The 12,970-nt window shown below is 37.2% G+C and overlaps 1 protein-coding gene across 1 annotated transcript in view; it reads left to right on the top strand.

The window, feature by feature from the left end:
- Positions 1-12,970, top strand: part of LRP1B (LDL receptor related protein 1B) — a 1,239,928-nt gene that overhangs the window by 227,893 nt on the left and 999,065 nt on the right. Inside the window, exon 2 of the mRNA XM_039494476.1 lies at positions 12,185-12,307. Coding sequence (XP_039350410.1) covers positions 12,185-12,307 — 123 coding nt within the window. The remainder of the gene's footprint in view (positions 1-12,184; positions 12,308-12,970) is intronic.

Consider the following 12,970-nt stretch of genomic DNA (forward strand, 5'->3'; position numbering starts at 1 on the left):
GCCATGTTATGCAGTATCAACTTTGATCTGAATGGAATGCTGCATCTAAATCTGCTAATGAGATTCCTCTCTGTAGCTAGGCAAGTGATATTATATTTATGAAGGAATGATGGCTTAGATATATCTTTCCTTTAATTCTCTCTTCTTTCTTAATCACCAAGCTCAGTATAAAGGATATACTATGGTCATTCACTCCATGTCCTCCATCTAATTTCTCTGTAGATTAGTAAGCATTTGTTTTATATTAGAATAACAAACATATGTGTTTATGTGTATACGATTTGATTCTTTCATATGATTATATAAATCTTCTCTTCTGTTGCACAAAACAAAACCTTCATATTTGTCATTAAAATTGAATTATATAATCAGGCACTTGCATCTGCTATGAAAACCTGTTCATCATTATTTCATGTCATTTTAACTGGAATCATTCTGAGATAAATTTACTGACTGCAGGCTTATCACTCATGACCATGAAAATATGGTAGAGCTGGGTATGAATGCCTCCTTCCTATAGATTTTAGTATAAATGATATATGACATAAATATTTAAATATTAATAATATGCTAAAAGGATATTCTTTGAAATGTTCAAGTCTTTCAGGCTCTGCTAGGTAGACATCAGAACTACTCGCTATTCTTCCAATGGACAAAGAGGTGTTTTTACAAGCGATTGAGGAATCAGGTTTCCTGGACTCTTTTCCTAACTGACACTGACTCACTCTATGACCTTGGTCAAGTTGTTCAATGTTTCTCTCTCAGAGCTAGTATGAGATCTCATTAACTAATGACTTTGAAGTTCCTCCGATGAAAGGCATTATCAAGAAAAAGCAGACTTGCCAAGTGTTGCACATTTCATGTGGCACTCATTCATTTCACACATTTGTGAAGGATGCGGGCATCTCAGGGGAAATGTCACACATCTGAGAGACAGAGAGACACTTTCCACCACACAATACCTTCAGGGCTTGGGGAATATGCCCGGAGCTGCAATCTGAGAGACCTTGGGTTGTAGTTTTAGTACTTCCACTGACTGCTGTTAATATTTCTGTGCACTTCACATCCCTGAAGGCCTCACATCTCTCCCTTAAGGAAGATAACTACTATTCTGTTATGGATAGCATGGATGAAAATGTAATTTTAGCTTTTTTGTCTTATGTCTGAATCTGAATTACTGTAACACTGTGGAACAATTCAGAATTGAATAGACATATCTGATGACTTCTGAAGCTGTTAATGCCTATAAGTTGAACTGGGGGTGAAAGGAGAAAAGAAGAAATTTCCTCCAGAGAATCATTATGAAATCATGAGATCTTTCCTGCAAAGAAATGGTACATTACTAAAAGATTTGTCAAATTATTGGATTTAGCTGCATGGTTATGAGTTGATTATGTAATAATCTCTGGTAAAGGGAGCAGGGTTGGCAGTTGACCCAGCATGTGGTTTGGTAGAAGGTCAGTCTGGTAATTACAACCTTTCTAATATGGTCTAGTCATTCTTTCTCCATGTAGAGTATTTGACTAATACCGGCAGTTACTATAATTGTAGACTTTTTAAAATTTCATTTTATTTCTCGTTATAGTAAGACATTATACCTGATAATTTTAGAGAACTGCAACAATGACTTTGAACATACTTATGGTATTATGCAATTATGTTTTCTCTCTTTTGCAGTTATATAAATTAAACTTTTTTTAAAAGATCAGCATGCCGTTATTTTTAGTTAAATTGACAATAAAGAAATGCAGCAGACATGCTGCTGTATCCCTAAAATGTTTTTCATCTCCAAATATCATTAGCGTTCTAGTACATGCTTTTCCTTGTTTAGAAAAAAATTAGTTCTGTAAAAATCTAGCTGGAAATATGAAAAAGAAATATCTTTATAATGTTTTTATGGAGATATAAGGTGCTGAATTAGAGAAATCAATGACACAGAAGGATAATAAAAAGATGTACCAATTTTATCTAAATTAATTATCCTCTATCATTTATAATGGTTAAAAACCTCAGCATGTAGAAGCTCATAGAGATAGCACATCTGTTCAGAGGAGCACTATATCTTGTGAATGTCATGATATTGTAACTTATCATAGTTTAATACATATATTCGGCTTCCAACAGTCAGAGTGACTATAGTATATTACATGTAAATTATTTGTCTTAAGCGAGGATGAGACAATCCAGCAGGAACTTGCTGTGTTTTTAACTCAGTGACATCACAGAAGATGGTGGAGTTTTGTAGAAAGCTGTATATGTAACAAGCCATTGAATGGAATTAAAGTCTATTTAAGGTGCCAGTAGGCTTGTTTCCAGTCCTAGCCTTATTGCTCATCCTTGACACTCATTTGGAGGAAGCTGGGGGACTTTGTTTCACAGGCATTCTGTTGCATCTTAGCACGAACCTGAAAAAGTAAAGCCTCTTTGTGGGGCCTATTCTTCTCTGCAGTATGCATTTTGAGTGGGAGCAAGTATATGTGAATGTATGCAAAATGAATCTATAGATCCCAGAAGGAAAGGATTAGAGGTTGAATACCTGCTACATCTGAACAATGATATGTCAGGGTGTATAGCCAGTTGGATAGGTAAGTTGTTGTTATAGGTGGCGGGCTCCCTGGGTTACCTGCACAGTTCCTGGAAGAAAATCCCAGGGAAATTAATGCATTTCAGAGATGCAGTGACTTCATATCTGTCACTTCTCTCCCCACGCCATCTTGAAAGAGGAGGTAGTTTGGAGATGCAGACCAAAATGCAAATGGTAGTCAGCTACTAAGCCATCCATTTCCCCAGAATCAAAGGAGTGCCTGGAAGAAGATTGGAGGATCTAGTACTCCATGTGCACGACCCATCCTTCATTGTATTGAGACTACGCTACCTGCAGATCCTATGGTTTGGTATTTTTATAATGCTATACCCCTGAATCTTGTGTATGTCTTGTAATGCTTCATCTGTGAGGGAAGAATGAGCAGGCTTTTCCCTATCATTTAGCTCCCACAGTCCAATTAAGCCAGCATTAAAGACAGCATTACACCAGAGACTGTGGTCCTACATTTTTCACATAGGTTATACAAGAAGATCAGTCTGCAAAATTCTGTCTATCTTGTACTTACCTTGCTGAGGTTTTAACAACTTTCTTTATATAAAAGACTTGGGGTACGGACTGGTAAATAATATGATTATAGGTAATATTTTTATATTACTACCATAGCTCTATTATGTCATGAGAGGACATTTGCAATTCTGAGGTATTTTTGTGTCCATAGAAGACATCACTATCATGTAATTTCATATTTTACAGAGATTTGTATTGTGTGGCTCTCAACTGATTAGGTAAAAATATCTCAGGAATATTTTGGTCTTTTGTCAGTATCTAAACATTTGCTTGATGATTTCTCAGGCCACCGGACATATCAAATTAGGGACCAGGTCATTGTGTTATATGGTAAAACCCACACAAGGAGCCTCGGATGTAGAAAATCTCCAGCAGGATCCCTTCAGTGAGACATTACCGTGTTAGATTTGGAGAGATCCAGAGAAGAGCAGAGTTTGACTCACTGCAAAAGCTCAAGGGTTCTCCCATAAACCTGGGCATTCTCTGTAAGTCAATAGTCATCTGTGCAGGTGTCTTCTCACAGACTTTGATGTCTGGCAGACTGTTCACCCCACGTGGCCCCAGTGATCACAGCCACTGCCATCCCAATAGGTCTCCATACAGAATCAATTTTGGTTCCCCCTCTGTTGGGCAAGCATAGAGATGATGTGCATCCCTCTCCAGCCCCACCCTGTTGTACCTCTCCCTGTGTAGACTGTGGACTTGTGTAGAACCCTCCTTAGGACCTGTGAGGTGGCTGGGTGGTGGTGGTGGAGGGAATGGTGCTGGGCAATCAGCCAGGCCTCTTGCTCCATGGTAGGTGAGCAATCCAACTTTGGAGGGTTCCTTCCATGCACAGATTTGGGGGAGATGATCTGAGCACTGTAAACGAAGTTTAAAATTTTCTTCAACTGGGTCTTCAGAAACAAAAGTTTGAAAACCACTGGAGTAAATGATCTGGTGGTCCCTTCTTGTCTTAAACTCTCACTCTAAATTTCCTTTTCCTGCAGCTGAATTATTACACTAAAATTTTGTGCTTTACAAATGTCACTCTAAGTCAAGAAGTGCTAATATGAGTTGTAGAATCACAAATACAGCAGTCAAATAAGAACTAATGCACATGCTCTCTCCCCTTGCTTTCAGCTGTCATAATAAGTTTTAGCACATGACAACTCATAACATAAACTGTCACTAGAAAATACTATCCAGTTTTAAATAAAATTGGCAGAAATTAATCTGAAAACTCATCCATGTTTCAGATTAAGATATCAAAGGAAATCCCACACAGAAAGCAATCTTTAAAAGGAAAAAAAAAAGTTCCCTTAGTTTGTTAGACAAATGTAATTAAGATAACTTAACTAAAATCAGAGCAAAACTAATTGAGAACTTAAAAGTGATAGTTAATAGGCATATAATAGCTTTGAAATGTGATAGAACTGCCATTTATCATCAATGGGAGTTCCACATCCAAAATCATGAATACATAGATACAGAAAACGTGAATACAAAGCTCAATAAATCAAAATGTGAAATGTTCAACTCCATTTTGAGTTTTGTGACCGATGCATCTTTTTCCTTTCCTCCTTCAGTCTCTCTCTTCTCATGTTTAGGAAGAAAACAGATTGTTTATACAGACAAACAATTTGCTGACTTTCCTCGGAGTTTTGCTTGTGTCAGGAGTCTAAGACCAGGTCTTGACAGTGCTTTTATGTAGGGTCTTTGTGCTAACCATACATTGCCCTCTTTGGCTGTCACTTCTTGATCCAAATTCTCATTTCAAACTTGTGGTAATTATCTGATTGGAAAATCTATGGCAATGTTCTCTGACATTGATCTGATCTCATCATCCCTTTTCAAACACCAATTATGTTCACAAAGAGAGCTGCTAGTAATATGTTTGTAGGAACAGATTTGTTTGCTTGCTTGTTCCCTACGCCCAACAAAAAAAATAGTTCAACTGGCTTTTTAGCTGAAATGAAAATGTTTCAGGGAAAATGTTATATTGGGTCTAATTTTTTTTAGGATTTTGAGGAAAAAGTGCCAACCAAAAAATGTTCACATTTGGTCTTTTGGGAGGAGATTCCCCCCCCCTTTTTTTTAAAGAGGGGAGGGAGAAGGGGGGAAGAAACTGAAAAATATTGATTATTTTTATATATATTTTTTCAAAATTAAAATGTTGATTTCGTTTAGTCAAACAACCCAAGCATTTTGTGAGAAATTTTGAATGAAGCAAAATCTGTATTTCTTACTTTAAATTTTTCACTAAAACTACCTGCTAATTTGAAAAAGGTCTATTCACAAATTATTTTGACCTCTTTCTAAACATTGCCTGTTGTTTCAGTATCTTTTTCATAGTTTCGTACTTTCTTAGAGGTTAAAGTCTGGCATCCTGTATCTCACAGGCCATTACATTTTCATTGTTACCTCTATATAAAGCCCAATAATTTGGGTGAGATCGGGGGCGGCTCTAGGTATTTTGCCCGCCCCAAGCACAGCAGACAGGCTGCCTTCAGCGGCTTGCTTGCGGGAGGTTCCCGGTCCCATGGATTCGGCGGCACACCTGTGGGAGGTCCCCGGTCCCGCAGATTCAGCGGCGCGCCTGCGGGATGTCCGCTGAAGCCGCGGGACCAGCGGATCCTCTGCAGGCCTGCCGCCAAAGGCAACTCGCGGCGACGGGCAGAGCGCCCCCCGTGGCTTGCCGCCCCAGGCACGCTCTTGGTGTGCTGGTGCCTGGAGCCGCCCCTGTGTGAGATTAAAATATTTCAGTCTCCAGGAGATTAAACTGTTGTGTGCAACAGGCAGAAAACAGGAGACACCATAGTGCCACCAATGCCTGAGGCCCCTACAAAGGCAGGGAATTGTGTAAGTGAGCTCTCTGCATGATCCTAGCAAATTATCTGTGCTCTATGTTTCAGAGGGAGGTGAAAAACCCCACAGATCCCACCCAACCTTATGGGGGACAATTCCTTCTCAACCCTGAATCTAGTAATCAGTTTGACCCTGAAATATGTGAGCAAAACCCATGAGCCGAGCTTCTGAAGGTACACACAGTGCACAGAAGTGAGCCTCCCAGCTCTGGATATTCGACTAAGGCTAGCAGAACTCATGCTAGTGCTGGAAAAATATCTCTGTAGACAGTGCTTTGAAGTTGTGGCTTGGACTAGAGCTCGGGCTCTGCAATTCACTCACTTCCCTAGGTTTCAAAGCCTGAGCTCCAGTCCAAGCTGCAACTTCAAAACACTGTTTATACAGCTATTTTTATAGCACTAGCAGAGCCTTGCTACCCTGAGTTTATTAACAAGGGCTGGGAGGCTCACTCCTATGGGCTGTGTAAACATACCCTGATAAACAGGATTCTGTGAGCCACTCAGGGCGTTGTCCACCCAATCTGGGTGTTCTGCTTCAGGAAAAAAAATACATCTCTTCTGGATCAAAGACTTTGAAACAGTTTGACTGTATCTTTAGAACTGTTTTAAGCATGTGGTGTTTTTTTTGTTGTTTTTTTTCATTTTAGGCTGTCTGTCAAGAGCTGATGAACACACTCCAGGTTATAATGAACCAAAAATCTACATGACTATTTAAGAGTTTACTTTGCAAAGTGCTGCCATATGGGAGATTTGATTTTTGGGGTCCCAGGTGCTCTGAGCAGATGGAGGCTGAGAGTACTCTGAAGACAGCACACAAGTACCTTGAGGGTACCTTGAAGGATGATAGAAGCATCTAAATGAGCACAATATAGGTCTTCTAGTTGAATGGAGTTTTTACCACCATACCAGGCTCTTGCAGAGAAAGGGAAGTAAAAGTGGGAAAAGTAGAGCAGTTTGGAAGCCCCCACCTTCAAAAAATTATACCAATAATCATTCTAGAGAGAAATCTAAACTCTTTCATAGAACAACAATGTACAGGTGGTTACTTAACGTAAGCGTCTTTCATGTTGATGGTGGAATTTACACTGTGTGTGTGTTCTGCTACTAAGGCAGAGTTAATTAGTTGTACAGAGATTCATTTACCTTCTCATGATACATATCTTCTGGAGAAGTACTTAATTTATATGTAGTTCTATTTAAGAACCGTATTGGCCTTCTTTTCATAATTTGCGTTCATCCAAATAAGAACAACCCAGATACCTATGACATCTAACAGTCAATGTGATCACAGAAAACGGATCTTTATCCCTTTGCATCGTTTAAGATTTAAATGCATGTCTACAAAGGGCAACTGTCTTATTAAAATTGCAGTTTTCCTCTTGGAAGCAGACATTGGTCACCACTTTGCATTCAAAGTATTTTTCTAATCATTTAGCAATGGCTGCTCTCTGTGGCTGTGAATATATGAATGTGATAACCTTTGGAAATTGTAAATAAGGGTAAATATATAGTCTTAGTGGAATTTTTGGCAGTCCAAAATAAGATTAATTGCATGACATTAATAAATTTGTTCATTAGGATATTTCCTATACAAACTTTCTAGAAACTAAGGGAGATTTTAAGGTTTCCCTTCTTAAACTGCAGGTCTGTCTTATACTGGGAGACATTTTTGGATCTAGAAATGTATTTACTTTAACACAAAGTCAGTTGTTTTGGTGAAACTTTAATTCTAAGAGGCACTGCCAGGTGCTTACAACACAGGATGGAGTAATATCCTTAGGGAGGCAAAGCTTTCATTGACCCATAGAGAGATGATTTCTAACCATCTGCTCTGTATCTCACAAAGTATCAGTATGTTAAAAATATGTGAATTTTTCCTCCTCTGGGAGTCTCACTGTGCAGCATACAGAGTGCAGATGAAAAAAGAATGGGAAGAAGTGTCAGTGAAAGAAACCATTTTCTTTGCAGTTAATAAGGAAGCATCTCTTGGGTGGCCAGGGCTTTTTTTTTTTTTTTTTTTTTAATTCCACATTAGTCCAGCATTTATAAGTAACCGGGCTGATTGATTTCAAAGGATCTACAAAAGTGACAGACAAAAGAAAGACATACATCTGTAAGGGAAACATAAAATAAAAGTGAATTGGAAAAAGGATCATTTAAATGCCAATAAAAAATGGATAGCATAATGGGCATCCTATTAAGCTGCTTTATGCCAATCAAAATCCCCCCGAAATGTATTTTGGCAAATTATAAAGTGGGATTTTTGCTCTATCAGTTTTCTTGATGGTAAAAAGGGTAAGACAGCAAAAGGGTGCAATTTTTAACTTTCTACACCACTGAATAAAGAACCACCCAGGAGCTCATCAGTTTTAAAATGACCAAAGACAAATATGTTCTCCTCTTAAAAGAAACATGTTAACTATGATCTGAAATATTTACAGAAATATAGTTCCTTTATACTGAACTGTTCTGCCCTGCTCTGTGTTATTTTTGTTGTTGTTAGTTTTGGTAAGGAGGCTTTTTTGCAGGCGTACCTTCTATTTTGAGATTCAAAAAGACTTGGTGTTTTTGGTGTTTAATAGATATGGGAGGATTACAAATTCTGTACTCAGTAAGATCCATTAAGAAAAATTAATATCCGTGTTTCTGGGAAGGTAGCAAACTGTTCTCTCCTCACCCTAACTTTTCTTCACACAAGAGAACAGGTTTTTTGTGTCACACTCATTACCCTTGAAAATGATAAGACACTTGCCCCTTCATATATTTCTTAACCACTGGTGCCATTTACTTGGGCATTTATGGTGCTATTCAGAGGCTTCTGTCATGCGTTTCCGTGGCATTAGAAGTGTTCTGATGCCTTTTGACTGGCAGTTGACATCAAGGAGGAAAAGGTATTTTATTAAGAAAGATAAAGGTATAAACCATAATGGAATGTAGCAGAGGAGAAAGGTCTTTAAATTAATGATAGTACAGGCTCACAGCTTGTCTCCTGTCTAGTGTGTTATCACTTTCTCAGAAGTGGAATGTCTAAGGACTGTGGAGGAATTGGACTCTATTCCTTTTTAAGAAGCCCATTTCCTACTAACATTTCTCCAATGTCAGTCCTAGTAGCTATGGATAATGCTAACTCAGCTCTAATATGGGTCCATTGCAGTAAAACAAACAAACAAAATGCCTAGGGCCCAGACTTGGAAAACTACCATTGACTTCAATGACCCTTAATTTGGGTTTTTCACAATGATTCCAATCTTAAATAATTGTGCTGGAATTGTTAATTGATTTAAAGTGTAATTTCCTCCAGTTGTTGCTGGCTGCAGTATATAATTAGGCTCAGAGGATTACATTTCAATCAGTGAATGACAGTAAGTGTGGATCTCTCTCTCCACACACATTATTGCCAATCAGAATTTAAAGGGGGAAGAAGAAAAAAAAACATTTATGCCTCACTCTGATAAACATTTATGCATGGGAGTAATTTTGAGTCCCATTGGAACTGCTCATGTGCATAGTTACTGATCTGCATATGTGTTCCCACAAATCACAGCTTTGTTGTACTTTTAGACAGCCATGGCCCCTTTTAGCTATTAGTTCTGACATTCAATAAGAAATTAATATTATCTAATATATTATTTAAAATATTTCAGTATCTCTTATGAATCTTAGCTTGTACATTTTAAAGGAATGAGTATTAGTATCTGGGTTTCTGAAATTTCCTAGTAGTGTAAAAAATTACATTGATATAACTTGAATAAAATATTATGAATCCCACTGAAACGTTATTTAATATTCCTAACACAGCTGTGATACCAAATTGTACCAAAACCAGTATGGATGGTACATTATCAGAATACCTCTGTATAAATGACAAGTTCATTCTTGAGCTGTATTTAAATTGTATAGATAAGCTGGCATGTTAGTTTACTGCTTTCTTGTAGTTTTTTGGTATTATAATTATAATTTATTTTTTTAAACATCTGCCTCTAAGTAGAACACATGTGGCACTACATGAGGGTTATACTTTCAACCTAATGTATGGAAAGTTGCACATAAATCCTCTTGTGCTAAAAGGTTGATTTTTAGAAGTGCATTACCATTGAAAGTAATAGTAAATTGATATGTGTTGACACATACGGATTTCTGTATACAACTCCCCTTAAGAATAGAGGATAACCTGTAAATGGCAAAACTTTTTCTCTCAGTTATGCTTCCCGTGCTATTTTTTAGGAAGTGGTACATATACTAAGAGCTTTGAACTTTTCCCCAAAGGATTTAAGGAAAATTGCCTCCGTGATCTCATAAGCCTACATTTTTAATTATACAGTGTTTGGGGTTTTTTTTAACAAAGAGAAGATTTTTTTTTAAAGATTAGCTTGAACAGCTCAGCACTGTAGGCTGTTTTAATAATATGTTAAATGAAAAACATACAAAAAATGCTCATCCTTTTAAGGAGCAAAGAACTGCACAGTAGATAATTTTAAATAATGTAAAATGTCTATTTACATAATAGCTGGAAATTCACTCATTTAAATGTGTAATCATCAATAGCTTCAGAGGATGACCTTGAAAATGGAATATCTGGGTACAAAATAAATAGGCTACTTGAAACAAGCTGCTATTTCCTAGAGGGATAATATATAACTGTCCCTAAAACTGTGCAACAATAAGAATTTTCTTTAAAGCCCTGAGACTGTTTTAGCAAGCACACTAGAGGCACATCTTGCCCTGATTAGACAATGCTATATATAACTATTGTCTAGGATGACAATTACATTGCTACGAAGTACATTGGATGTTGTCTTCATAAGACTGTTTTACCATTAACACACATAACTAAGAACGGGTACATAACCACCGATGAGCTCCTTGATAATTAGAAGCCTTTAATCACTTGCTGTAGCAAAACAGATCTCATGTAAGAGCCAGTCAGTTTCAGTCTCTCAGAACAGTTATATATAAAAACAATGAAATATAATAACAATTGGAAATCATAGCAACATCTCTTACCTTTCACTATGAACTGAGCTGATATACTGATCTAGCAATGGAACAAGGGAGCAGGAGCCCTAAATCTCCTCATAATTATACCAATTTTACACTGTTGCAATACTATTGACTTTAATAGAGTTATTTCTGGTCTTCAGTGGTGTAACTGAGAGAAGAATTAGACAGGCTGTGCTCACTAATCTGCAGTGTGACCTTGGGAAAGGCACTGCTGCAATTTGCACATCAGTAAAATGAATAGTATTTGCTTCACAGAAGTGTTGTAGGTTTAATTAACGATGACCTACTCCTGCATTATTTCAACCCAAAACTTCAGTAAGGCAGGATTTGTTGATTGAAGCCAGCAGGTGTTTTGGTGTGCAACACATGCAATGTTGGTCCCTTATGGCCAGTGTTTTAAACTCAGTTTACAATTTTACAGCCATGAGAAGCAAAATTACTGGTTTGCAAAAACAATTACGTGATTAAATACTAGCATTTGTGCCTGCAAACAATTCAGGCTTTTTTTTTTTTTTAAAGTGAGCCTTTAGTATTTTTAAAGCACTATAGAAACCTGGAATATTAATATTAGTAATACTTCTTTGAGTATTATTATTTTTTAACATGAGATGTGGTTTTGAGTTTAATGTCATCTGAGTAAACTCAGTATAAAAAAATCAGTTAAAACTATGAGAACAGGGTCTTTGGCTCTCACAGAAGACCTTTCCTGGAAAAAGCTTTTGATTTGGGTGCACAATTTGTTAAAACTCTTTGAGGACAAAAGAAGGAAATCATATCATCACCACTGAGTCCTTTCCTGCAAATAGACATTTCTAACAATAACCAGCCATTTCATGCAGGCAGATATTATAGACATAAAAGCTTGTTGGATTCCATATAATGACCAAGATGATCTCATGATGATATGCTTGAAACTAAAAATTAGCAAAAAAAGTATGAAACTCCTATCTTATTTTTGTAGGGACAGATTATGTTATCTTTACTCATGTCTGGATGTACCTTAATCTCTTAATTTACTTCAGTAGGACTTCGCAGAGGGTGATGCACTGCTCATTCTAAATAAGGGCATCATAATCTGGCTGTTAAAGATCTCATTCAGCTTTCAACTCATAGTCATGTTCTTTTGGGTATTTGCTTTAATTTCCTATTTAATGATCATACCATTTTGTCTCTTTATTTTCACTCATCTGTTAATCATTCCATGTAAAAACATTTTCCTTTTCAGAAGAACAGCTGTGTGACATAGGAGAGTTTCTTTGCGATGATCATGTGACTTGTGTGTCTCAAAATTGGCTATGTGATGGAGAACCCGACTGTCCAGATGATTCAGATGAGTCTTTAGATACCTGTAAGTAAAAAGTACTCGTGTTATCCTTATTTTCCTTTGAAGTGTACAGATAGCTGTACTGTATGGTCATAAGAGTGGATTTTGGTTTTAAAAAAAACAAACATCCCAAGTGAATCTTTGTACCATGGAGAATAGGTTATACTCAATATGCAGGTGTGAGATGAAAGAACTGGAAGGTGTTTTGTTCATCTGTCATTTTATAATGAACACTGTCATCAGAGCATATGTTCCATATTCTCTTACTGGTTTAGTAGAATAGCTATAGCAGGCAGAAGCAATGGCAGATAAAGGAAGGAAAATAAGGTTTCTTCAAAAAAGGAGAAAAATTAATAGTGCAACACAATGTCAGAGAGAGGAGCACTGAGAACTCAAAAGAGGAAAAGGAAGATGGGAAGGCAAAACATGGAATAGTGTAATAAGACAAAAGAGGCAAAGTATTTAAAAAATCAGGGAAAGATTTAAAAGAACATGCTTAATCTTAATAAAAAAATCTTATTTTCTCTGTGACTGAGAGCGGATAGAGACCAAAGCAGAACCCTTCCAGGCTTCTCAGATTTCTGGACTACTGATGAGGTGATATTAAATCTTAACGTTCCCTTGTTTCCTACATTATGAGGAAAATGAGGGAACTTCCTGGTCTATGTCCCCATGATAATCAGCTCA

The sequence above is a fragment of the Mauremys reevesii genome, linkage group 11 (genome assembly GCF_016161935.1).
Source record: "Mauremys reevesii isolate NIE-2019 linkage group 11, ASM1616193v1, whole genome shotgun sequence".
In the NCBI taxonomy this organism is placed as follows: Eukaryota; Metazoa; Chordata; order Testudines; family Geoemydidae; genus Mauremys; species Mauremys reevesii.